This window comes from Jaculus jaculus, chromosome 1 (assembly GCF_020740685.1).
Source record: "Jaculus jaculus isolate mJacJac1 chromosome 1, mJacJac1.mat.Y.cur, whole genome shotgun sequence".
NCBI classification, from domain to species: domain Eukaryota; kingdom Metazoa; phylum Chordata; class Mammalia; order Rodentia; family Dipodidae; genus Jaculus; species Jaculus jaculus.
The window spans coordinates 324035131-324057739 of NC_059102.1; the positions used below are offsets into that span (position 1 = coordinate 324035131).

The 22609-nt window shown below is 43.3% G+C and overlaps 1 protein-coding gene across 1 annotated transcript in view; it reads right to left on the reverse strand.

Moving 5' to 3' along the window:
* The window catches only part of Ahctf1 (AT-hook containing transcription factor 1), a 79638-nt gene extending 59042 nt beyond the window's left edge, over positions 1-20596 (reverse strand). Inside the window, exons 1-4 of the mRNA XM_045146633.1 lie at positions 20450-20596; positions 10525-10652; positions 7688-7941; positions 2093-2273 (exon numbers count right to left, since the gene is read on the reverse strand). Coding sequence (XP_045002568.1) covers positions 2093-2273; positions 7688-7941; positions 10525-10645 — 556 coding nt within the window. The 5' untranslated portion in view covers positions 10646-10652; positions 20450-20596. The remainder of the gene's footprint in view (positions 1-2092; positions 2274-7687; positions 7942-10524; positions 10653-20449) is intronic.
* Positions 20597-22609: the final 2013 nt, after the last annotated feature.

Consider the following 22609-nt stretch of genomic DNA (forward strand, 5'->3'; position numbering starts at 1 on the left):
AAGAATGCTTGCTGCTCAAGCATGAGGACCTAAATATGGAGATTTGGTCACAAAAACAAAATAGTACAGCGGTACAGTTCTCAATCCAGACATTTCATTCTATACATTATTATTTTGGACTGCCAAAGGAAGAAATATTTTAAGTAGCCTTATAGTTACACTATCATTCACAAATAAAAGTCCATCAGGACAAATTAAATATTTGTTCAATTTAATAAATAATGAACCATCAAAAAGCTAAGCATGCCAGGTACACACCTCTAATCCCAGCACATGGGAGGCATAGGTAGGTGGACTGCTATGAATTCAAGGCCTCCCTGAGAATATAGTGAATTCCAGGTCAGCCTGGGCTAGATGTAGTGATACATGACTTTTAATCCCTGCACTTGGGAGGCTGAAGTAGGGAGATCAAGGCCAGCCGGGGGATACACAGTTCTAGGTCAACCTGTGCTAGAGTAAAACCCTACCTCAAAAAAGATCACAAGGCTGGAGAAATGGTTTAGGGGTTAAGGCATTTACCTACAAACCTAAAGATCCAGGTTCAATTATCCAGGACCCACGTCAGATGCACAAGGTGGCACATACATCTAGAATTCCTATGCAGCAGCTGGAGGCCCTGGTGTGCCCATTCTCCCTCTCTATCTGCCTCTTTATCTCTCTCTCAAATAAATAAAACAAAATGACCAAAACAAAAGCCAAAACGCCAGCAAAGAGCAGTCAAACAATTTCTAATATATAAATTCATGTTTACTAACTACTTTTTTGTTGTTGTTTTTCCAGATAGGGTCTCACTCTAGTCCAGGCTGACCTGGAATTCACTGTTGTCTCAGTCTCAGGGTGGCTCAAACTCATGGTGATCCTCCTATCTCTACCCCGAGTTCTGGGATTAAAGGCATATGCCACCACGCCCGGCTACTACTATTTTTAAAAGCTAACCAGGGGCTGGAGAGAGGGCTTAGCAGTTAAGCCACTTGCCTGCAAGGCCTAAGAACCCAGGTTCAATTCCCTAGTGCCCAAGTAAGCCATATGCACAAAGTGGCACATGGATCTGAAGTGTGTATGCAGTGGCTGGAGATCCTGGAGCACACATTCTCTATCTGTGCTCCACAAATAAATAAATAAAATATTTAAAAAGAAGTGGAAACTGCAAGCCTTATATTTGACCAGCCAGGCCAAATGAGCCAACAGGTGCAACAGTGGCACGTCTGTCATGGTGCCCTCTATTTGGACTGGAGGTCAGCTCCACGGAAGGGAATACAACCCTGATACTGAAAACTTAAAATACGGGTATTCATGAGCCCTAGGGGTGTAATATCTGCTGCTGTCTGGCTAAATGCATATACTATGTTATCAAACTGATCAGTAAGCACTTCTCTTAAAGTTCATACCCTTACATTAATGCTACTCTCACTTATGGTAGAGAAGCTTCTCTATTCAGATAGTAGTGACCTTGGGATGACTTAGAAGGTATCACGGTGCTGGGAAGAAGTGAAAGAAGTGCTCAGTACTGCAATATCTCTATCACACCTTCAAAGGTTCAGGGTCTATTGCAGAAGAGGTGGCAGGAAGAATGTAAGAGCCAGCCAGGTGTGGTGGCGCACACCTTTAATTCCAGCCTTCGGGAGGCAGAGGTAGGAGGATTGCTGTGAATTCAAGGCCAGCCTGGAACTACATAGTGAATTCCAGTTCAGCCTGGGCCAGAGTGAGACCTTACCTCAAAAAAAAAAAAAAAAGTAAGAGCCAAAGGAAGGGTAGGACTCCTTACAAAGTGCTCCCCCCAGGCACAAAATGGCCCGGATATCCATGACCTCACAGTGCCTGACACTGCCTACATAAAACCATCATAATAGGAGGAAAAGGTCACGACAGCAAAATAAAGGAGAGACTGATTGAGAAGGTGAGGAGATATGATGGAGAGTGGAGTTTCAAAACGGAAAGTGGGGGGAGGGAGAGCATTACCATGGGATATTTTTTATAATCATGGAAGTTGTTAATAAAGAAAATTTTTGAAAAGAAAAATAATGCAATCTGTCTGAATAGTCAGATATTTAATTTTTGGTTTCAAGCAAAGAATTAATTTACTTGAAATTACCTGATGCTTCTATTTCATTTTGACTACATGACAAGTCATCCAAACATAGGTCAATAAGAAGGATCTGTCCAACATCCGTTACCACAGCTGCCACACCAAACAGCCATCGCAGACTTGGGTGTAAATGCTGGGTGCTTGCACTGGCTCCTCCATGATTAATTATAGGCTCAATAGCTGTCACCTAGAAATCAGAATATGTGATTACTTTTTCTAAAGTGAGAAAATGCAATCAACTGTACATCAAACAAGATTTGAAATTACAGCAGGTTATTAACTAGAATAAGCATTACAAATATAGAATCCTAAGTATGCATTTGATACTTCTGAATTCAAGTGAATGTAATGAATGAAATACTCAGATATTTTAACAATCATACTTTAATTTTAATAGTAAAACCAGCAGTTAAGCAATTGATGTACTTGAAAACCCAACACGTGCTAGTCATTTTGACTAGCTGGCTCATTTACATATACAATAAGTGTGTCATATTGAATTATATGTAATTATTTCTATTTACATATGAAATGACCTGAGATTTGAAAATATTAATCAACTTATAATGCTGTATTAAATGTAAAACTCAAACTTGTATTGTTCTTACTTTAAAGCTTTTAAATAATAATTGTAGGGTTAGATAACTTATTAAAAGTAAAAACTAGCCAGGTATGGTGACACACACCTTTATTCCTAGCACTCCGGAAGCTGAGATAGGAAGATCACCATGAGTTCAAGGCCAGCCTGAGACCGCATGGTGAATTCCAGGAAGCCTGGGCTCTAGCAAGACCCTACCTCAAAATATATAAATAAGTATGACTTAGCGGTAAAGCGCTTGCCTGTGAAGCCTAAGGACTAGGATTTGAGGCTCATTTCCCAGGACCCACGTAAGCCAGATGCACAAGGTGGCAATGCATTTGGAGTTTGTTTGCAGTGACTGAAGGCCCTAATGAGCCCATTCTCTGTCTCTCTCAAAAAATAAACAACAAAAAATTTAAAAATAAAAACTAAACATCCCAGAAAAAACTTAAACTCTCTCTTAAAAAGGGTGGGGGGAGGTTGGAGGGATGGCTCAGCAGTTAAGGCGTTTGCCTCCATAGAAAAGGACCCAGGTTTGACTCCCCAGCACCCACATTAGCCAGATACACAAGGGGGTGCACACATCTGGAGGGGTTTTTTTTTTTTTTTGCAGTGGCTGGAAGCCCTGGCATGCCCATTTTCAATCTCTCCCTTCCTCTCTCTCAAGTAAATAAATAAAAATAATTTTTTTAATAAAAAGGAAACTTGTCTCTACCAACAAAATAGCTCTCCTATTAATACTAAAAGAAAGGGGGGAACCTCCAAGTGGATTATATTCTAATGGACCTCAAAGTTTGACTAGATCACTAAAAAGAAGTATTTACATTAAAGAAAATTGTGCTGTACCGAGTTTATGGAATATTTTCAACCTTAATCCATGAGTCAAATTTTAAACATCAAGCTGGACATGAGACACATGCCTCTAGTCCCAGCACTTGCAAGGCAGAGGTAGGAGGATCGCCGTGAGTTCGAGATAACCCTGAGACTACATAGTGAATTCTTGGTCAGCCTGAGCTAGATTGAGATCCTACCTCCAAAAAAAATTAACATCAATACATAAATGTCCATAGTTAATTTCATACATAGCTTTCCTTCTATTTCTTACAATTCATAAAAAAAAATTTTCAAAAGTAAAAAATAGGAGCTGGAGAGATGGCTCAGTAATTAATGGCACTTGTTTGCAAAGCCTGACAGTCTGGGTTCAATACCCCAGTATCTATATAAACTTTAATGCACAATGTAGCACATGTATTTGGAGTTGGTTTATAGTGGCAGGTGAATCTATTTTTTCTATCTGGTTCTTTCTCCCTCTCTCTATCTCAAATAAATAAATAACTTTTTTTTAATTAAAAAATATACAGGGCTGGAGAGATAGCTTAGTGGTTAAGGCACTTGCCTGCAAAACCAAAGGATCCAGGTTTGATTCCCCAGGACCCACAAAAGCCAGATACAGGAGGTGGCGCATGCGTCTGAAGATTGTATGCAGCGGTGGGAGACCCTGGTGCATCCATTCTATCTACCTTTCTCTTTCAATAAATAATTTAAAAGATTTTAAAATATAGCAATAACAGTATAGATACTGAACTTTATTTTTTATTTTTTTATTTTTTATTTTTGGTTTTTCAAGGTAGGGTTCTCACTGTAGCTCAGGCTGATGACCTAGAATTCACTCTGTAGTCTCAAGGTGGCCTCAAACTCACAGCCATCCTCCTACCTCTGCCTCCCCGGTGCTGGGATTAAAGGCATGTGCCACCACACCTGGCTTCCTCTTCTTTTTTCTTTCTCCTATATTCTCTCTAACACTACCAATCATTCACGCAAATGAGGTAAAAGGAATTTATTAACTCATGTTCATTTCCAATTATGTAAGTGATCAAGAAGTCCTATCTATGTTGTCATCTTAACATGTTCTGAATTCCTTTTGTGTGTGGTTTTTCAAGGTAGGGTCTCACTCTAGCCCAGGCTGACCTGGAATTCACTATGTAGTCTCAGGATGACCTCGAACCCACAACGATCCTCCTACCTCTGCCTCCCAAATGCTGGGATTAAAGGCGTGCACCACCATGCCTGGCTTATTTTTGTGTGTTTTAATTTTCTTCCACTCTTTATTTTTCTCTCTCTCTCTCCCTTTCTTGCCAAACAGAGAGGACAATGGGGGTTTGCTGTGGCTAGATGCCCTGGCAAACAAACTCCAGATGCTGCATCACTTTGTGCATGTGGGGACTAGGGAACTGAACCCAGGTAGTTAAACTTGTTGCAGGCAAACACCTTAACCATTAAGCCATCTCTCAAGGCCCCCCCCCCCTTTTTTTTGAGGCAGAGTCTCATTTAGCCCAGATGGGGATCTTCCTATCTCAGTCTCCCAGGTACTAACTAGGATTACAGGTACAAGCCACATGCCTGGCTTGTCCCAGAACCTTTGAACATGATGGCTCAACCTAACTGGTACTAGGATTATAGTTGCATGCTACCACACTTGGCTGAAATTAAATTATTTATTTATGAATGATTCTGGGAAGGGAACTCAAAGCCTCGCATGTGCCAGGCAACCATTACAGTACATCTCCTGGGCTCTACAAGTATGTTTTGCATCTGTATTCTCTGACACTTCTCTCGGTTCTTTGGTTTAATTCATTATTCATCTGAACTATGTCTCCTTTTGTCTTTCCACATAACAATCTTACTGGCTCAACCCAAGGAGCTTTTAACATGAGAATTCTGCTTAAAAGTAAAAATTAAATCACCAGACTTTGAGAGGGAAATAACAGCATTCACAACCTGAATCTGTCTGGCATCTATTTCCTTGTCCTCACCCTAGCCCTCTGTCAATTAAGTCTTTCCCAAATGCTCCATGAACTTTTTTCATGCTGATCTCTGCCTAGAATATCCACCCTTCTGAAATGAAATTATTAAATCCTTTTATGTTACAAGTGTTTAAATTTTGTCAAAGTACTTACTAATGTTATAATCCATCTGTTTTCTCCAAATACAAGTTTGTTCTTTTTGTTTGTTTTTTGATTTTCGAGGTAGGGTCTCACTCTAGCACAGGCTGATCTGGAATTCACTATGTAGTCTCAGGATGGCCTGGAAATCCTCCTACCTCTGCTCCCCACGTGCTGAGATTAAAGGTGTGTGCTGCCAAGCCTGGCAATACAAGCTTTTTGAAAGTATAAACCAAGTCTAATTAACTTATTTATCCCCAGGACCCAGTATATAGCTTAATTTATATAGTAAATAACCTGTAAGTTTTAAATTCTGCCTCTAAAGTCTTTCTTGTATGATAGCCTGTCCATCACCAATTGCAAGCACATATGAGAAAACTACCTAAATATAAACTATTTTAGAACCATATAGTATCTCACTGGGCCTGCTTTTTCCAACTGCAATTTTATCATTAAACTCCTTTTAATTTTAGAAATTCTGTTCTATGACAGTATGCACTGCATATAGTGCATATAAACCTATTACAGAACATATTTAAAGACATCATTTAATATCTATATTAGCACATGTACATGCATACATATATACAAAGGATTCTAGGGTTACATATTTGTATGTGACTGACTTTGAGACTAATAAGCTACCTTTTGTACTATAAAACTCTTTGAAAACTATGGACTTTAAGTATAAATATATATGGATGACCAAGCATGTACAGAAAAGCAGCCATAAACCTCAAGGAACACCACTGAATTTTAAGTACATGTCTATAATCATCACTGGACAAAACACGTAGCAAATTGGTCAAGTAGGTACAACGATGCAGGTCTATGGCCTCGCACTCAGGAGGCTGAGGCAGGAGGGTTACTTGAGCCCAGACCACCACAAACCTGGACACTGTATGGAGACCTCAAATTACATACATATGTACAGACGAGAACTCAAAAATACTGTTGGTTGTGATAAGATTCCAGCAGAATAGGGAAAACCTATTTTTAAGTTCTCATGTATTCTTAAAATCCAGGTCAGCCTGGGCTAGAGTGAGATCCTACCTCAAAAACCGAAATCTAACAATATGGAAGGCATGCAAATGCTAGAATGTATGGCAATTATAAACGACCCAGGCTGGATACAGAAATAGCTCAGAGGTTAAGGCGCTTGCTTGCAAAGCCCGACAATTCTGGTTAAATTCCCCAGTGCCCTTGTACAGTCAGTGAACAAATGTGGCATAGGTGGCTGGTATTCGTTTGCAGGAGCAGGAGTCCCTGGCATGCCCATGCTTTCACTCTAAAACAGGACTGGGCATATGACAGATTCTTATAAAGATTTGAGTGAGTAAAAAAAGTTTAAGATAACACTCAAGTATTATTAAAATTATAGTAGTAGTGACATGTTTTTGTTAAGAAAAATCACTTAATCCATGGTAAAGCTGGGCATGGTGGCACACACCTTTAATCCCAGCACCAGGGAGGCAGAGGTAGGAGGATTACAGTGACTTTGAGGCAGCCCTGAAACTACTTGGTAAATTCCAGGTGGGCTAGAGTGAGACTCTACCTTTATGGAATGCAACTAGAGACCAGAATAAGACTCAGATGACACTGCATGTAGTAAGGAATATTATCACAATAGATGTCATTCACAACATTAGAGTTTTCCAGTCAAGAGTTACATCTTAATGCCTGTAATTCCAGCACTCAGAAGGTAAAGGTAGGAGGATCACCATAAATTCGAGGCCCAGACTACACAGTGAATTCCAGACTGAGCTAGGGTGACACCCTACGGAGGGAGGGGCCAGGGGAGGGGACCAAAAAGAATTAAATATTTTAAATATTAAATTCTTTTTTTCTGAGGGAGGGGTTAGAGGTAGGGTGAGTGCTGGGATTAGGTATGTGCCTGAGTTTTAAATTCTTCTGATCATCATAAACTCTTTTCCAATTTTGAACTTTGTAATGACAGTACACCACTTACATGAAGATATACTACTTAATAGTTCATAGTTCTATGAGTCTCCAAAGTAAGCACATCCTATAAACTTGAAACTCTGAAAGCAGAATATCGTATCTTAAAACAGCACCTACCCTTCCGGGAAGAACAACAGCTTTAACCACTCTTGATACACCAAGGTCGTAAAGACACAGAACACTCCCTTCTGCTTCTTCCAATCCTATTAACAATCCAGTTCGCTTATGCCACGAGAATTCTTTTACTGCAAGGACTACAGGAGGCTGCTCGGTTACTCCATTGAATCTATATGCAGACAACCGCTCTCCAGTTACAGAGTTTATGACTTCAAGTTGTGGACCACAAGCCAAGCAAGCTAGTCCATTTTTGCCTAGGGTGAAAAAAGTGAAATTATTATCTAAACAACAAAACTAAATAGTAATTAGCTTTTTTACATATCAATGCTTGATATTTAAAACTACATATATCCCCAATTTAAAATCTACCTGTTTATATTAGTCATCCTTCAAATTAGCAAAATAACTTTAGCAAGTACAATAATAAAACCACTCAGTGAAACAATCATGTTATTGCTTAATTATATCATTTCCCTTATTCCCTATCACAGCTCAATACAACTAAAGACAACTGATGCTTAGTATGTAGTTTAATTCGTCTAAAGTCACAGTTACAAAGTAACAGCATAGAAGTGGATCCAAGGCTGAATATGGTGGTGCACCATTTGCTACAAGTTTGAGGTCAGCCTATGAAGCATGAGACATTCTTAAACAAGAAAAAAAAGGGTAAAGGGGCAGGGAGGCTGGACAGATGGCTGAGCAGTTAAGGTGCTTGCTTGCCTGCAAAGCCTAATGACCCAAGTTTGATTCCCAAGAACCCATATATAGTCTGATGCACAAAGTGGCACATGTTTCTATAGCTCATTTGCAGTGGCTGGAGGCCCTGACATGCCCACTGTCTATGTCTCTGTCAGATAAATAATTTTTTAAATCACTATTCAGCCAGGCATGGTAGTGCACACCTTTAATCCCAACACCAAGAAGACAGAGGTAAGAGGATTGCCATGAGTTCACCTGAGTTTGAGGCCACCCTGAGACTACATAGTGAACTAAGGCGAGACTCTACCCGGGGGGGGGGGGGGGGGGGGGGGGGCGGGAATCATTATTTAGGAGCTAGAGAGATGGCTTAGCGGTTAAGGTGCTTGCCTGTGAAGCCTAAGGACCCAGGTTCAATTCTCCAGGTCCCACATAAGCCAGATGCACATGGTGGCATATGCACCTGGAGTTCATTTGCAGTGGCTAGAGGCCCTGGCACACCTATTCTCACTTACTCTGTCTCAAACAAATAAAGAAAAATAAATCAGAAAAAAATATTTTTAAAACATCATTACAGCCGGATGTGGAGGAGCACGCCTTTAATCCCCAATACTCTGGAGGCAAAAGTAGGAGGATCGCCATGAGTCCGAGGCCAGCCTGAGACTACATAGTGAATTCCAAGTCAGCTTGGGCTAGAATGAGACCCAACCACAAAACAACAACAAAAATCATTATGAACCAGGTGTGGTGACACATGCCTTTGATCCAAGCACTCGTAAGGCAGAGGTAGGAGGATAACCGTGAGTTCCAGGTCACCCTGAGACTACATAGCGAATTCCAGGTCAGCTTGAGCTAGAGTGAGACACTACCTCAAAAAAACAAATATATATATATATATATATATATATATATATATATATATATATATATATATATATCATTATTTAGGTTCTAATTTCTAAACTCATCACTAACAACTACCCCAATAGTAATTTTAAGAATCTCTGTTGTTCATTATTTCTACTTTCCAAATATATATACTAAAAGACACATGCATCAAAATATATAGGATTTTTTGTTTTGTTTTGTTTTTGGATTTTTGAGGCATGATTCACTCCAGCTCAAGCTAACCTGGAATTCACTATGTAGTCCCAGGGTGGCCTCGTACTCATGGTGATCTTCCTACCTCTGCCTCCCAAGTGCTGGGATTAAGGCAAGCACCACCACTACTGGCTGGATTTTTTTTTTATATAGGGTCTCAGGCTGCCCTTGCTGTATAGGTGACAATGACCTTGAACTTCTGATCTTGCCTCCACCCAAGTGCCGGGATTATAGGTATGCACACCACACCCAGTGTGGCAATAAGGATTAAACCCAGGGCCTTGTGCATGTTAGGCAGGCACTCTACCACTAAGATAGAGCCTCCAAAAAGACCTAGGACTTCTTTTAATTATCTTTTTGCACATGCACTTGTGTGTATGCGTGTACACATGATTGGGTTACCAGTCTCTTGTGGTAAACAAACACCAGGTGTGTGTACCCCTTTTGCCTCTGGCTTTTACGTGAGTGCTAAGGACCTGAACCCAAGCTAGCAGGTTTGGCAAGCAAGCACCTTTAACCACTGAGCCTTCTCCCCTGCTCCAACGCTAGAATTTTTGTTGGCTTGTTTTGTTTTGTTGAGGTAGGGTCTCACTCTAGCCTAGGCTGATCTGGAATTAACTATGTAGTCTCAGGATGGCCTTGAATTCACAGCAATCATCTTAACTCTGCCTCCCAAGTACTGGAATTAAAGGTATATGTCACCATGCCTGGCTAAACGCTAGGAATTTTTAATAAGGAAAAATAACTATAAGCCATTCCCTAATCAGAAATTTACTGATGTGTTCCCGAGTAAATGTTACACACATAATTATGGATGTTATGTAAAACTACTTTACCAAGGTTTTTTCTCTTTCACATTTAAAGAAGCTATAATATATACTTAACTATTTATCTTATAAAACCAAACCAGCAAATCTTCTATTTTTAGTTTGCATGTAGTAACGTAGATTGAGCTTAAGGCCTAGCCATATGCCAGGCAAGAGCACTACCACTGACTTACGGGACCCAAAATTAGTAAATTTTCAGCAACGTTATTTTACCTGCAGCAAACTTTCCACGAAGAACAGATTCTAATGTTATTTCATCTTCTCCAAGAGCTTCAATAGTCACTTCTGGGAACTGCAGGAAATCACTAGTCACTTGAGCTGTTAAGTCTCGCATACTTCCACTGAAAATATTTTAAAAAGAAAATTATTATGATTCATCACAAGGTACAGTATACTTCATTATTTCTAGCCAGGGATGGATGTAGGAAGCACGGAAGCTACCACACAAAATTCCTATTAGTGCCGGGTGTGGTGGTGCACACCTTTAAACCTGCAGAGGTAGGAGTTTGAGGCCACCCTGAGAGTACATAATGAATTCCAGTTCAGCCTGGGCTAGAGTGAGACCCGACCTCAAAAAAAAAAATTAGGGCTGGAGTGATGGCTCAGCAGTTAAATCACTAGCCTTCAAAGTGAAAGGACCCAGGTTTGATTCCCTAGGGCCCATGTAAGTCAGCATGGGCTACAGTGAAAAAAGAAAAAAAAAATGAAACAAAAAAGCATAATATGGGTATCTGGATCTGAGGTAGTCTCTCCTATGAAAATCTATTTCCTAAGATAACATTTCATTTAAACAGACTTAGAAATATGTTCATTAAGCTAAATGTCCTAAGGCTTTGCATCCCTCCCTTGATTCTGTTAAAAGTACTATATTGCAATTCACCTTACTGCCCAACTAAACTTTCAAAGAGCACTCATCTTGGAAGAAAGAGTGAGAGAGAAAGCAAACACACACACACACACACACACACACACACACACACAGACAGAAATAGACTAATCCAACTTTAGAGTTAAACTTCTTCAGCATTTTTCTTTCCATTTTCTTTTTGAATGCTAGGAATTGAGCCCAGCGCCTCTGAGAAGTAAGGAAGGAAGGAGAAAAGAAAAACCAAAGGAAGGAAGGAAGGAAAAGGAAAGGAAGAAGAGGAAAAAAGGAGAAACTTCATAAATAAAATCCAGCTCCACAGAAATCTCAATTTATCTTTCATTTCCAATAAAGTACCTCTCTGGCTTCCCCCATCATAAATAACCAAAAATAATGGTTAAAATATAAAAACATCTTCCTAAATGAGATAACAAAGTAGTAGAATTTCTAAGACTCATACTGAGTCAGCTACTAAACCCAGTCCTGAGAGCCTGACTTGTTTTACACACACTGAGATCCACAGAGGCATATGAAGCTCAGGCGCAGCATGATGGTGCAAGCCCTCAAGGAATCCCAGCAGCTGGAGACCGTGGTGGGAGAATGGTCACAAGTCTGAGGTCAGCCTGGTTCTACATGGCAAATTCCGGTCAAACTAAGGCTACATGGCAAGATCAATTTTAGAACTAACAGTGTGGTAGTTTAAACAGTCAATCCCCAATATATTCAGTGTTTTGTTATTTTGTTGTTTGGCTCTGCAGCCACCTGGCTAGAGGAGGTGTCAGTGGGCAGATCTTAAGGTCCAGCCCTAAGGTGTGGCGGTAGATTTACAATTCCAGTCTAAAGATATACAAAGTGCCTAGAGTTCCTGAAGTGTGCTGGCTTTTGGTTTTTGGCTTGGGGCTTCTCTCTCTGCTTGCACCTGTGAAGGCAGGCCAGCTTCTTCTGCCAGTATGGAACTCCCCTTAGATCTGTAAGCTTCAATAAATCCTCCTCCCCCCCCACTAACTATGCCTGGTCTGAAAGTTCACCTCAGTGACCTGAAGCTGTCTGCTACAGAGTAGTATAATGTAATGCAAGGCTTAAAAGGTGAGATACTATGCAAGGATGTTAAATCTGTTGTTTTAACAATAGTCTCTATGTGCAAAATGGTGGAGGGAAAAAAAGGTTAAAGAAATCACTTGGGGATTTGGCTGGAGAGATGGCTTAGTGATTAAGCGCTTGCCTGTGAAGCCTAAGGACCCCGGTTCAAGGCTCGACTCCCCAAGACCCACGTTAGCCAGATGCACAAGGGAGCGTACACATCTGGAGTTCATTTGCAGTGGCTGGAAGCCTTGGCATGCCCATTCTTTCTCTATTTGCCTCTTTCTCTTTCTCTCTGTCACTCTCAAATAAATATATAAATAATTTTTAAAAATCACTTGGGCCGGGTGTGGTGGTGCACGCCTTTTATCCCAGCACTCAGGAGGCAGAGGTAGAAGGATCGCCATGAGTTCAAAGCCACCCTGAGACTACACAGTGAATTCCAGGTCAGCCTGGACCAGAGTGACACCCCACCCTTCAAAACCACACACACACACACACAAAAAATCACTTGAAAGCCATCACAAGGCTAAACAACATATAAAACTGGGAAATACCTGTGAGTAAACCCAAAAACTTTTTCTCTTGGGGCTGGAGAAATGGCTCAGTAGTTAAAATAACAGAGCCTGCTTGCAATGGCTGACAGTCCAGGTTCAATTCCCTAGTACCTACATAAAACCAGACGCAGAAAGTGGAGTATGAATCTAGGGTATTTCCAGGGTAGGCCCAGGTGAGCCTACTTCCACTCTCATTCTCTTTGCTTATAAATAAAATTTTGGGCTGGAGAGATGGCTTAGCGGTTATGCGCTTGCCTGTGAAGCCTAAGGACCCCGGTTCGAGGCTCGGTTCCCCAGGTCCCACGTTAGCCAGATGCACAAGGGGGCGCACGCGTCTGGAGTTCATTTGCAGAGGCTGGAAGCCCTGGCGCACCCATTCTCTCTCTCTCCCTCTACCTGTCTTTCTCTCTGTGTCTGTCGCTCTCAAATTAAAAAAAAAAATTTAAATAAAATTCTTTTCATCTCTTACATGTTAGAGCAGTAATAACACAATGGCATGAAGAGAAGAAATGGAAACACTGTTGCAGGATGCTTACAATAAACACACAGGTAATGCACCAAATCCAAATGAAAGAGAGAAAATAACATCTTTTTTAAAAATAAACAAGGGCTGGAGGGGATAGCTTAGCAGTTAAGACGCTTGCCTGCAAAGCCAAAGGACCCAGGTTCAATTCCCCAGGACCCACATTAGCCAGATGCACAAGGGGGTGCAGACATCTGGAGTTTGCCCTGGCGCGCCCTCTCTCTGCGGGGGGGGGGGGGGGGGGGGGGGACAAAGGGCCAGGCATAGTGGCACATGCCTTTAAACCCAGCATTTGGGAGACAGGAGTATAACTGTAAGTTCAATCAGCCTGAGACTACACAGTGAATCCCAGGTCTAGCCTGAGCTACCTTGGAGGGGAAAAAAAAGAATATGGGAGCTGGAAAGACAGCGCAGCAGTTAAAGGAGCTTGCCTGCAAAGCATGATGACCCAGGGTTCAATTCCCCAGTACCCACTTGCAGCCAGATGTACAAAATGGCATATGTATCTAGAGTTTGTTTACAGAGGCCATGGCACGCCCATCCATTCTCTTTTTCTCTCTCTCATAAATTCTTTTTTTAAAAAATAAAAGGAATATAAGCTGGGCATGGTGGTGAACACCTTTAATCCCAGCACTCGGGAGGCAGAGGTAGGAGGATCACTGTGAGTTTGAGGCCATCCTGAGACTACATAGTGAATTCCAGGTCAGCCTGAGCTAGAGTGAAACCCTACTCAAATTAAAAATAAATAAATAAAAGAATATGGAGCTGGGTAGATGGTTCAGCTATTAAAGGCACTACAGCCTCCAGCTCTATGCGGGTGCTGAAGAACAGCAAGCAGCGTACTGAGCCATCACCCCAACTCTGGCGTAATTTTTTTAAAGGAGTACTGGCCAGGGATGGTGGCACACGCCTTTAGTCCCAGCATGTGGGAGACAAGTAGGGGGACTGCCACACTCGGAGACTACACAGTGAGTTCAAGATTAGACTGGGCTAGAGATCCTACCTCAAAAAAATCAAAACAGGAATATTGGAAACCAATGGTCTAGGGAAAGGGGAAAAAAGAGCCACAATCTTAGAGGGTGAGAGGTGGCAATCGGACTTGTTCACTAGACCTCAAAATATAAAAACTTTATTTTCAAGGTAAGGTCTCCACTCTAGCCCAGGCTGATCTGGAAACCACTCTGTAGCCCCAGGCTGATAGTCTCAAACAAGGTCGATCCTCCTACTACCTCCAGAGTACAGGAGCAAAATATGGTTAACTTCTGGGTTGGAGAGATGGCTTAGCAGTTAAGAAGTCTGCCTGTGAAGCTTAAGGACCCCAGTTCGATTCTCCAGGTCCCACGTAAGCCAGATGCACAAGGGGGCGCATACGTCTAGGGTTCGTTTGCAGTGGCTCGAGGCCCTGGCATGTCCATTCTCTCTCTTTCTCACTCTCCCCCTCCGTCTCTAACAAATAGATAAAAATAATTTTTTTAAAAAAATATGGTAACTTCAAACCTGTAAAAATAGTGGTGGTGGGGAATGACACACTTAAAATTGAATTTATTTTGGAATTGCTAACAGATTCTAAACCCACAGCTAACATAAAACAAAAGGAACTAGAAAGTCTTATGAAACATTTGTACTTCAGTTTGCCAATGGGTAGGCTTATCATAGTATTCTTCAACATCTTACACCAAAATAAAGTAAATATATAATGCATTAATCCATCAGAAATGGAACCCAAATCTGTATGAACCACTGACTGAAACAATTTTTATGTATCAGCATAAAGCCAGGCATGGTGGCTCATCCTTTTAATCCCAGCGCTGTCAGAAGGCAGAGGCAGGAGGTCAAGGTCACCCTGAGACTCCATAGTGAATTCCAGGTTAGCCTGGGCTAGAGTGAGACCCTACCTCAAAAAACCAAAACACACACACACACACACACACACACACACACACACACACACACAAAAGGTTCACAGCATCCCAGCATTCATACATCTAGCCTATAAACCATTCCCCGAAAGTGTTAGCATTGTAAATTTGTTCAGTGTTATCCTCAGAACTCAGAAATTAGGCCTGGGAAGATGGTTAAATGTAAACCCAGACACATAAACTGGTGCACGCATCTGGAGTTAGTTTGCAGAGGCTAGAGGCCCTGATGCAGCCCTTGATTTTTCTCTCTCCCACCTCTCTCTCTTGTTCTCAAATAAATAAATAAGTACATTTAAAAATGATCGATTATGCTCACCAAGCTGGCAGGTAAGTACTTTTGGTTAGAGAAGTTTCTCTTTTTGGATGGCAGTGACCTCTAGGATGACCCAAAAAGCACCACAGTGCTAAGAAGTGGCAGAGGAGTGCTTAGCACTGAAACATCGCTATCACACCTTACAAAGCACAGAGGTGACAGGAAGAATGTAAAAGCCAGGGCTGGAGAAATGCCTTAGGGTTAAGGTGTTTGCTTGTGGAGCCTAAGGACCCATGTTCCACTCTCCAGATCCCACATAAGCCAGATGCACGAAAGTTTAAGGCAAGTACAAGGTTGCACATGCCCACTAGGCGGCGAAAGTGTCTGGAGGTTGATGGCAGTGGCTGAGGCCCTGGCCGGCCAATTCTGTGTCACTCTCTAAAATAATAATTTAAAAAATTAATTAGGAAAAAAAAAGAATGCAAGAGCCAAAGGAAGGATAGGAGTCCTTACAATGCACTGTTCTAGATATAAAATGGCCTGTACATCCATGACCTCACAAGAGTACCTGGCACTACCTACACAAAACCAGAAAAATAGGAGGAAAAGATGAATGACAGCAAAAGAAAAGAGACTAGGGCTGGAGAGATTGCTTAGTGGTTAAGGCGTTTGCCTCAAAGCCAAAGGACCCAGGTTCAATCCCCAGGATCCACTTAAGCCAGATGCACAAGGGGCATGAGCATCTGGATTTCATTTGCAGTGGCTGGAGGCCCTGCCACAACCATTCTCATTCTCTTTCTCCCCTTCAAATAAATAAATAAAAATAGAAAAAAAATTAAGTAAAAAAACATAAGGAGCTATGTTGCTTACTACTACTGCACAAAACTAAGTATGATAACTCAGTATCAGCAACTTTCAAGGTTCAACTCCTTGATGTCTACGTTGGCAGAGCTCTAAACGAACACAATGTTCCTCTTGATAAAGCACAGAAGCCCTCAAAGCCTTCAAAACTCCGTCCCTAAACACAGAAAACACTGCCACCTCAGCCTGCACAGCTAAGTCTTCCACAATCCTAGAAGCTAGGCTCTGGCAATCCACTATCCTAAATACTTTCTTCAGCTTCGTACTTTTATTCTTTCTTTTATTTATGCTGTTCATCCTCCAGCTTCGTCTGTCAAAATCCCACCCATCATTCAACAACTGCCCACAAGTGTAATCTCATTACTGACCTTACTCCTTTCCACCTATGTTACCAGTCCTACATGACTGAATGATTGGAGAAGAGGTCTCATGTAGGCCAGGCTGTCCTCCAACTTAGGATGCAAGTCAAGGATAACTTTGAATTTCTGGTCCTCCTGCTTCTACCTTTCAAGCAGCAGGATCACAGGCGCATGTGTCACAGTGCTCAGTTTTAAGTGGTGCTGGGGATCCAACCGTGGGCCACATGTATGCTAGGCAAGCACTGTAGCAACAGAGCTACAGTCCAGGACCCTAAATGTGATTTTTTAAAAAATCACAGAAACCATTATTTGATGCCAGGTGTGGTCACACACATCTACACACTCAGCTACTAAAGAGACCGGGGAGACTCCCTACAGCACATAAGTTCAAGACCAGCCTAGGCAACACATCCAGACATTAAACAGGATATGGCAGGGTGAGAGAGAGTTTCTTATCATATGTGTTTGCCCATCTTTTCCACTACACAATGAATTCCTAAAAAGCAAAGATCATCCAACCAGCGCACGCCTTTAATCCCAGCACTGGGGAGGCAGAGGTAAGATCACTGTGAGTTCGAGGTCACCCTGAGACTACATAGTTAATTCCAGATCAGCCTGGGCCACACAGTGAAACCCTACCTCAAAAAACAAACAACATCATCAAAAATCGTCCAAACTTACTTCTCAGACATTTCACAAATCACAATGCCTTGAAACTAATAGATCCTAAACATGCAGTTGAGATAGCAAAACAAGAACAAGGAAACTATTGGGGACATGGAGCAGACATGTTCAACAATAAATTCAATTTTAAAAGTTATTTTTTAAAAGTTAATTTTAAAAAGTTAAATACTGGGCCAGCCTTACTTTTAAGTACACATTTCAGTATGAAAAACAAAATTTGGAAGGCTAAGACATTTAAGCAGATATCACAGACCAGTTTTCTGAATAAAATACATACATCCCAAAAGAACTGAATTCCACCAGTGAAAACAGAACTCTCTAAAACACATTACCCAAAAAGAAATGGACCCAGCAACTTCCATCTAATAGCAGCTCTTTAAAATTTAGTCTGAACATATATTAATCATTAATCAACTACTTTACTTTTCTGATTTGTTTTGTTCTATTTTTTGTTATTTTTATTTATTTATTTGAGAGACAGAAAGAGGCAGAGGGGGGTGGGAGAGGGAGAGAGAATGGACGTGCCAGGGCCTCCAGCTCTAGAATTAGGGACCTTGCCTCCAATGAGGTACACTAGAACAGAAAAGTCCTCTGACCTCCACACGAGTGCAACCACACACACAGTAAATTAAGTTTTTGTTTAAAGATGGTACTCCAAGCTGAAGGTGAGCAGTTCCACACCAAACACCTCTTTAAGAGTCTGGACTCAGGACTGGTGATGATTCTGGAGGGCTGAAACAAAATTAGTGAGCAGATGAGGCTAGAAATGCTTTATTTCTTTGCCAATCAAAATGCGTATTCTCCCAAGTAGACATATAATAGTGATCTTTTGTGATGTGGCTTGTTTTGGGGGAAGGGGTCTGGATGTGTGTGAGTGCTGGCCCAAGTATGGAGGTCAGGTGACAACTTTCAGGTGTCCTCGCTTCCCACCTTCTTTAAGGAAAGGTCACTACTGCAAAGCCAAAGGACCAGTTCCCCAGGACCCACATTAGCCAAATGCACAAGGGGGCACACGCATCTAGAGTTCATTTGCAGTGGCTGGAGGCCCTGGCAGGCCCATTCTCTCTGCCCCTCTCTCTGTCAAATAAATAAATATAAACATCTTTTTAAAAAATAAAAAGAGGGCTTAGTAGCTCAGTAGAGCGTTTGCCTAACGAAAGAGGCCCCAATTTCAAACACCAGTACCACTTCTTCCCCCCTCCAAAAAATCAGTTTTTATAGCATTTAGTAAACTGTTTCACCACTGCCTGAAATAAACTGACCAATTTCTTCTGTCTTCATAGAGCCTACTTTTTTGGGGGGACGGTAGAGGGAGAGGGGATTTTAAGATAGGGTCTTGCTCTATCCCAGGCAGACCTGAATTCACTATGTAGCCTCAGCTCACAGCTATCCTCCTACTTCTGCCTCCCCAGTGCTAGGATTAAAGGCGTAAGCCACCATGCCTGGCCCTCCATAGAGACTTTTTTAAAAGTTAAAGCTCATGAAGGACAGTTCTTTCTTAAATATTTTATTTATTTGACATAGTAAGAGGGAGAGTGAGAGAATGGCCACTGCAAACGAACTCCAAGACCATGCACCCCCTGTGCATCTGGCTTACGTGGGTCCTGGGGAAATCGAAACTGGGTCCTTTGGCTTTGCAGGCAAACACCTTAATCGCTAAACCCTCCAGCCCAGAAGGGCAGTTCTTAAAACCCACATTCTCTTATTTTTTTTCCTTTTGGTTTTTCGAGGTAGGGTCTCACTCTAGTCCAGGCTGACCTTGAACTCACCATGTAGCCTCAGGGTGGACCACCAACCTCTGCATCCATAGTGCACCAGGCCTGGCTAAAACCCAGATTCTTTAGGACAGGGAGAACAAATGTGTTTTGTTCTGAAGAGCTCACTTCTTTCAAAACTGTCTGCAATCTCCAACTGACTTTAAAGAGAAAAAGCTGCGGGCGTGTAGTTCAGTAGTAGCGCGCATGATTAAAATGAGCGAGGTCTACTAGATTCACTCCTCAGCACCAAAAATAAACAAAAATAACAATGCTCATTTCATTTCTATAACTACACACCTCTAGCAAGGATGCTGTTGGCTTTGAGAATAAAATTAACTGATCCCATGCTGGGGAAGCAACTCAGGGGACTAGTGTTTTCCTGGTATGTGTGAGGTCTTGGGTTCCATCCACAGCGCGGACAGAAAAAGAAAAAGCCAGGTTAAAAAAAAAAAAAAAAAAAAGGATGATGATATCAAATAAGGTAAGAGATTAGTTGGAAAGAAGAGATCCAGTGGAGGGGAGATTTTGGAAAGCCAGGTAAAAGGGGTAGTGAGAGGGGATTATGATCATGATACATTGCCTATATTTATGGAAGTTATGAATAAGTTTTTAAAAATACAACCAAAAACTGGCCCAGGCAAACCAGGTCGACACATGCACCTACCAAATTGACAGGAACCTGCCCCCATCCCCAAAGAAACCAACGACGGGCAAAGACACCCAAGTCGCCCCTAACCCTCCCAGGTCCTTCACCAGCCCCACTCACTGGTGGGACGCACGACCTGGAATCGCCGAGTGAAAACTTTCTGGTCGGCCCGGGACTCACCCGTGACAAGCCCAGGACCATGCGGAGTACACACCCACGGAGGACACCCTCGGCGCGCCCGCGGTTCCCCACGCGGGACGCCCCGCCACGGTCTCCATGGCCCCGTTGAGCCACGGCGGGGTCGGATGGCGATCGCGATCGGGATCCGCCCGGAGTGGGCGAGGATCCTCCCGGCGGCGCGGGAAATGAACGCGGAGACGCGAGTCGGCAGCCATGTGCCGGCGCCCGGCGCGAAGGTTACATAACCAACGCCCGAGCGCCGGGGCGAAGCGCACCGGACGCCGAACGCCGGGAGGAGGAAGAGGAGGAGGCGGAGAGGAAGGGGCCGATCCGCGCGCCGATCTCCGGCGCTACGGCCCCTCCGCGCGGGCAGACGTCGGGCCTAGGCCCCGGGGCCCGGCCGCCCCGCCCCGCCCCGCCCTCGTGCGCGGCCCTGCCGCCTCGCTTCCCTAACCTGAGCCCGCGGGGCCCAGCCGCCGCGGCCGCCGAGGGTGGTGGTGGTGAGCGCGGGCTGCTACAGCGCGCTTCCGTCACAGCATCTCCCGGGAGACACGACGGGGTCCCGAGCGCGCGCTCCACGCTCGTCGGCCACCGCCTACCGACCTCGGGACCCGGGAACGCCTTCGCCGGCGGCAGGCCTCCGGGGTTAGCACTCCGCTGCCGCCGCCGCCGCCGCGGTGCCGCGTCCTCCCCGCTGGCGTCTTCGCTCCCCGGGCTCGCACCGCGCGAGCCGCGATCTGCGCATTACCCAGGGCTGACTGCCCGGGCCCCACACGCACGCACACACGCATACACACACACACACACACAGCCCGGCACCCAGGGAGGATAGGGAGGAATCGCGCTTGCAGGCACCTGAGATCTCGCGAGGGTTCCGGCCTCTGGCGCTGACTCCGCGGGAATTTTCAAACTTCCCCGTGGGGGAGGGAGAGACTAGGAAAGCTGCGTCGGGAAGAGTGGTTCATTTACATAAAACAAGGTCTTCCCTCCTCCCGCCTCTCCCCCCCCCCCGCGCCTCCCGTGGAGCTTAGAAGAGAAAGACTACAAGTCCCATACTGCCTTGCGCGACACGTCGAGCCGCGCAGGCGCGCCTAAGGTGGGCGTGGCATGTTAACGAGAGTTTGATTGTGGGCCCGCAGTGTCCCGCCATACAGGCCTGTGATGCTTCCTGGATATGCCCTCCGTTATCCGGTAGCCTGTCCGGATGGCAGTGGAGTGATAATTCTTCTTCTGTTGGCAACTAAACATGTCTTTTTTTTTTTAAATATTTTTATTTATTTGTTAGCAGTGATGAAAGAGAATGGGCGTGCCAGGGCCTCCAGCCGCTGCAAACGAACTCCAGATACTTGGGGCTGTTGTGCATCTGGCATTAAGTAGATACTGGGGACTTGAACCCAGATCGTTAGGCTTTGCGGGCAAGGGGTTTGAGCGCTGAGCCATTTCTCTAGCCCCTTGCCTGTATTTTTGGTTATGTGCACCCAGCTTTTTCTTACAGAGAGGGCCGTAGAATTATGAGGAAAAGCTTTTTTTTTTTTTTTTTTTTCATTTTTTTAAATGTTTTTACTTGGCATACACAGAATTAGGTGTTCATTCATTCTGGCATTTTCAAGTATAGCTAGTTTTTTTTACATGCCCCTTACATTGTTTTCAAATATCCTGGAGTGCTCAGGCAGCCTTTTTCATCAAAAGCTGAAGATCCACGCAGCCCTCGGAAGAGCTGAGCATGCTTGGCTTGCACCAGTCTCTGAACTCCATCTCCAGAGAAAAGTTAACCCCAAAACTCTTTTACCTTTTTAAAATATTTTGTTGTTTTTTTTTTCCAAGTAGAGTCTCACTGTAGTCCAGTCTAACCCGGAGCTTACTCTCTAGTTCCAGGCAGGCTTCGTACTCAGAGTGATCCTCCTACCTCTGCCTCCTGAGGGCAGGGATTAAAGGTTACCTCTGTTACCTTACGATGTTATTATCTCTCATTAAAGCTAGTCCCAAACTGGGCGTGGTGGCACCCAGGAGACTGAGATGGGAGGATGGTTGTGAGCTTTAGGCCAACCTAGGCTATAGACTGAGTTCCAGATCAGCCTGAGCTATCTTGAGACTCTGGCTAAATGTATATACTATGCTCACCAAACTTCCCAGTAAGCATTTCTCTTAATGTTCATACCCATATATTAATACTACTCTCATTTTTGGTTAGAGAACCTTCTCTTTTCAGATAACAGTGACCTTGGGATGACTCAAAAGGCACCATGGTGCTGAGAAGTGATGGAGGAGTGCTCAGTACTGACGTATCTCTGTCACACCTTCCAAGGCTCAGGGTCCATTGCAGAAGAGGTGGTAGAAAGGATGTAAGAGCTAAAGGAAGGGTAGGACTCCTTACAATGTACTACTCCAGACACAAAATTGTGTGGATATCCATGACCTCACAGTGCCTGACAGTACCTACACAAGACCATCATAATAGGAGGAAAAGATGATGACATCAAAGTAAAAGACTGATTGAGAGGGAATCTGATGGAGAGTAGAGTTTCAAAGGGGAAAGTAGAGGAGGGAAGACATTACCATGGGATATTGTTTACAATGGTGGAAGTTGTCAGTAAAAAAATTAAATTAAAAAATA